General features: G+C 38.2%; 1 protein-coding gene across 1 annotated transcript in view; it reads left to right on the forward strand.

Moving 5' to 3' along the window:
- The window catches only part of FAM177B (family with sequence similarity 177 member B), an 11,747-nt gene extending 8,582 nt beyond the window's left edge, over positions 1-3,165 (forward strand). Inside the window, exon 5 of the mRNA XM_015831932.1 lies at positions 2,499-3,165. Within this exon, the coding sequence (XP_015687418.1) occupies positions 2,499-2,702 (204 nt within the window). The 3' untranslated portion in view covers positions 2,703-3,165. The remainder of the gene's footprint in view (positions 1-2,498) is intronic.
- Positions 3,166-5,625: the final 2,460 nt, after the last annotated feature.

Below are 5,625 nucleotides of genomic sequence, written 5' to 3' on the forward strand. Positions count from 1 at the left end.
TTCATGCCCGTTGCTGGTTGGCTAACTAGCAACGGGGTCTTACCAGCCAATGGAATTGTGTGATTACAAGCCAGGGGAATCCCATAAAAGAGGGCTCCCCTGGCCCAGATGCCAGTCCGGATTTACTTGATGCCTTGCCAATAAACCGAGAGCTGACTGTCACTCGACTCGTGTCTTACTGCCTGCGCGATCTAACACTCCTGTAGCGTAGATAACACTGTTAATTGTCTGAACATAACTATCATACCCCCGTTCAATTTTCTCTTTTTCATATTAAATATATACTTTATTCATTCCTCATAGTATCCAGTCCTGTCACTAACTTGATAGCTCTCCTCTGAACTCACTCAAATTTGAAAATATTCCATTTTCACTGCAGTACCTAGAACTGGACATAGAATCTTAAGTTGTGCCTGCCCAAATCTTAAGTGGACAGTTACTTTTCATGATCTGGCTTTTATGTTCCCACCAATAATTACAAAAACAGTTTGCCTTTTGAAGACTTTGTTGTCTTCAAAAGAGTGACCTTTGACTTTCAGATGCAGATGGACTGCTGAATCTTGTCCTGATGGGTTTGTTCTCTTGTGAGGTGCCATGCATTTGTGGAGTGATTGTTTTGTTTCCCCAATGTACACATCTGTACAGGTCTCACTGCATTGCACGGCATGTATCACATTGCTCAGTTTGTGTCTGGGTGTTTTATCCTTGGGGTGGACAAGCTTCTGCCTTAATGTATTCTTGGGTTTAAACTGTCCATATTCTGGACAGAGGGGATCACTAGTTTGAAAGAGGTGTCAAAGAAGCCATCTATGTTAAAACTGGACAACCCTCTCTCAACAGAGGGGGAGGGAAGGATCATTCTAGCTGTCTGACTAGAAAAAGCAGAGAAAACAAATGAGGGCTTTTGCCCTAAATTGCTAATATAGTTTCATTTTAAAAATAGATTTGCTAGAATTCTTGTTATCCTATTTTCCATTCAATAAATGTCAGAGCTGTTATATTCTCATTCTTGAATTAACTGCTTCCCATCCAGTTTTCAAGGGGAAAAAGCCTGATATTAATAAAACTATGTAAATATATGCTTCTTGTTGTCCTTAAACTACTCATCAATCACTGAATTGAAATCTGAGCTTAAATTCTAGAATTATAAGAGCGTCACTGCAGATTTTAAGGGCTTCATGCAGTATTTATGCCCAGGTCCTCCCAAATGGTGACCATTGGCATCAATGTGCTTGCAGACATTTTTCCTTATGATTGGGAAGCCCCCTAGTCCACCTGATTTTTTAATTGTTTTTTTTTTATAATTGTTTGGAAATTCCAGATATGTCCTTGGCCGTGAAAAGATCGGGAAGGAAGAAGCAAGTAGAAAAAATGGCTTATCTTTAAAAAATGCATTCAAATATTTATTCCTTTAAGAAATCATTAGTAATCAGGTATTTTCCAAAGCACTGCATAATCATGATTCATGGCCCAGAATGTTGATCCTTGTAAACTACACTGTACCTTGTGAAACAACTTTTCCTTTAATAACTTTCAAAGAATTCAGAGCAAAATTACTGCTTAACTGGTCATGTTGAGAAACCTGTTTGCTCTATAAAGTTGGTATTTTATTGGAGGCTGAGCTACTTAAAATCTGATCAGGTGATAGTGTAGCTAGACCATATGTCACAAATGCAATTAGCTTAGACCATGAAATTTAGGAAGAGTAAAGTAAAACAGTGAACGTGGATCCTTGAATATCATAACATAGAAATTTGGCTATGTTAACAATAAAACTCAGAAGTATTTGTACAATCAGGCAAAAACAATGGCCCTTTTTCCACAGATGACAGATAAGGGGAAAATCCATCCTTTTGTACCAAGTGAGATAACCTGCATTGATTGTTCTATTATATTTTTTTTAAAAAGAGCTTCTATATTAATTATAGTAATCTAATAGAAGATCTATCTACCCCCACCACACCCATAAGATCAACCCCCATAGAATAGCCATGGTCAATGTTCCAAAAATGTAATGGATGGGATCAGGGGAAAAAAAATCATATAATTAAGGTGACTTATGAAAAGTAGACCTTTGATGGAGAACACTAATGCAGACATACCAAAAAAGTTGTGTTCTTTCTATAATGCTCATACAGTATTATTAAGGCATTCTGTATGCTTCATTTTGAAGAAGCAGAGAAAATCTCAGTGCTGATACTTTTTTGAGTGCATAGTCCACCCTATTCCACTAAGTTCAAGTCTTTCCACATTAATTAGACTATGGATTGATTTAGTTATCTATGCATGAATCAAAAGCATGTACAGTTTCATTTTAAATCAGCATTGTCTAATAAAATACATAATATAAATTCTACCAAAGCATCCTATTAAAAACATATCTGAAAAGAAAAGTAATGAGAAACCTGTGGCTATCAGTCATTTTTGCTTCCTCCATCAAGACTTTCTAGAATATATTTGTTTTTACAATGCATAATTTATTATCTGGGCTGTTTCAGAAAAATGAAAGTGATGAAGATGGTGAGGAGATGTCAGAAATGAAGGAGACAACCACATCAAATGAAAAGTACCACCTAGAAATGAAGCAGCTAAGATATGGGTCTATTACCGGTAATTGCAACAATATCCCATTCCTTCCTCAGAAAGACACTGTTGCAAATGTAAATGAACTTGAAGAAAGTGGGCTGCAAAATCTAAAATAAATCAAAGTTATGGGATATAAAATGTGCATTGTTACTTTTGGCTGGATCAAAATATCTAATCCTCAGCTACATGTATTGAGAGGTTAAATCAGTTCTCTTGGTGGATTATTTGATCTGTATGGATTAAAATGGACGGTTTTAGACCACATTACCATATATATCAACATTACTACTATTATTATTTCTGGATTGTACTTGGTTAAATTTTGTTTTTGGTTGTACCACTCAGAGTCGTGTTATGGGCTGGGTAGAAATATAAATTGTTTAAATAAATAATATATAAACCAATCTTTTTTGGGTTGAAATATAAATTGTTTAAATAAATAATATATAAACCAATCTTTTTTGGGAAATCAAGAAAAAATACCATAGGAGGCTCTATTGTATAAGCTAATACTAATATAACAATCAAACAGTGAAACACCTTAACTTTAATGGTCTGTTTATGAATTAAACTGCATTTGATTTATGTTGTAATTGTTCAATCATTACATCTTCATCATTATTAATACACATCTTTCATGGGCATCTCTAGGCTAAGATGGGCTATACACCAAATAAATAATAAAAGGAACTAATATTTATTGAAAACTCCAGTAATGATTGGCAAGATTCCCTGTTGGTCCTAAAGCATATTGTTCTCAAGCAAAAGGAATTGTGGTCTAGGCTCTGCTCACATTCCAATGGGCAAAGTGGATTCTGTGTGAGCTTCATGCATTCCAGAATTTATTTATAGATAGTCCTCAACTTATGGCTGCAACTGGGATTGGAATTTTAGTTATAACTCATGACTGTCATAAATCAAGGAACCCACACTTTATGATTTTATGACTGTTTTCAAGATGTTGTTAAGTAAATCATGCAGGCATAAGTCCAAATTCATTCTTCTGAATGGGTACTTTTTGCCAAAAACTGACAAAAAAATCACAAATTGCTATCACATGACTGAGGAACACTGCAACCAGCTGCAAATGTGAATTAGTTGCCATGAGCCCAAAAATGCAGTCATGGGATCTTAGAGAGGGCATGTGTGCGACAATTTATGATGGCCAGAAGTGCCTTATGGAGGATTTCTGATGCTCCCTGCCAACTTCCCACAAGCAAAATCAATGAGAAAACTGGCAGGAAGGTGGAAATCACTCCCACTCTACTACTGCACCCAATTAGTTGATGGCAAAGTCCAATGGGAGAGTGGTGATTGGCTGCTTTGGAACAGAGGCTGAAATTTGAAATCTCTTAATGGCAGCAGGCAGCAAAGGAAAGATGAGAGAGTGACTCAGATCCATGCCGGTGAGGTAAGGTTGGCTGGACCGCACTGCTGGTTGATGGGTGAGCCCTCTTCCTCTCTGGACCGAGGTGCCCCTCAAAGACACACTGGGATGGGGAAGAGATGCAGTTTTCTTTGCAATCCACAGCTCCCTGTCCCAGTTTTGTTCTTTTTACAGCTACATATTAGAGCAACTGTTTTCAATCTAGTAACCTTTAGATCTGTTGGACTTTAATTTTTATTATGCCCAGCTAAAACAGACATCCTGTCTTGGAATTACAGACTTGGTTGTCCAATGTATCAATAGACAACCAAGATGAGGCAGACTAGATTAGACTTTTATGAACAAAAAATTAAAGGTTCTGAAAGTCTCTAAAGATATGCAGAAATAAAGAAAAGCATTCAAATAAACAGCATTACTGGATATTTGTGGAAAAGTTCTTAAAGACACTGTCCATCAATTTTAAAGCAATGATTATATCTTTCGCCTCAAGATGGCACTAAATAACAAGCTCCAACTTCTGGGGCAGAGGCATGATAAAAAGCAAAATCGGATACAGCTGATATATGGAGGGACAAATCTCTAAAACATGACTTGGGCAATACTTTTGGTAGGATGCTCTGCATATTTGATAGAATAAGCACAGTGTTTTTCAAACTTGGCAACTTTAAGATATTTGGACTTCAAGTCTCAGAATTCCCCAGCCAGCAACCTTTTGGGGATTCAAAGGATTCAGGCTCCCCCCCCTTTATTGTTCTAGAATCCTAGGAGAAACTTGACGCAGTACTTGTATCACTTTGGGGAGGGGAAGACTAGCCTATTTACTGTTATCCTCATGACTGAGTCTTACTCTACAATGGAAATCCTTAATGTGTAGGAACAACTGGACTTTTGAGTACTATTCTAATTCTGTGAATGTTACCACACTTAGCTAATGAAGAGTTCTGAAGAATTAAGAACCCTTTCAGTAGGCCTGAGACATTTTGCTTGGTCCTAAAGGAGAATGCTATTGAGTGAATGGCATATTCTGCTATTTTTATAATAAGGTGCTTAGTTCTCACTAATGCCACTTTCACTTATTCCAAGATTTCCCCAAACTTGGATGGCGTACAACAGGGGTCCCCAACCTGTGGGCTATGGCCCACTACCGGTCCATGGCCTATTTGCAAGCGGCTGCATGAGTGGCAGGCTGGCGCGTGTGCATCCCCACTTGTGTGAGTGGTGCGGTGCCTCAAAGCTTCTCTCTTGTATGAGTGGAGCTGCGCAGGCACACGCACTGGCCCACCACTCATAGGGCCCAGTTCCCTTCTCTCCCCCCCAGCCAGGCCATCAAGCTGCAAACGTTGGGGACCTCTGGCATACAATTCAACCTGAAAATGGCTCATTTCTTCTTTTTGTCCTGTGTTAAAAGCACACAGCATGTTTCCTCTCAATAGTTTTGGTCCTGCAATTGCTTTCAACTAGTACTAGTCCAATAACTGTCATGCAGGCCACAAAGACATGAGCTACACTAGTCCCCTTCCTTACAGCATGGAGGCTGAAGTTATTCAAACTTCAGAAACTCTAACAGTAGCTCCAATGTGACATTCAGTAGCTCAGGGAAAGATACCCACATTGAGACATTGTTATCAGCAATGTCTCTCAACGGAAGATCA

The sequence above is a fragment of the Protobothrops mucrosquamatus genome, unplaced genomic scaffold, assembly GCF_001527695.2.
Source record: "Protobothrops mucrosquamatus isolate PMUCROS unplaced genomic scaffold, P.Mucros_1.0 scaffold_289, whole genome shotgun sequence".
Lineage (NCBI taxonomy): Eukaryota > Metazoa > Chordata > Lepidosauria > Squamata > Viperidae > Protobothrops > Protobothrops mucrosquamatus.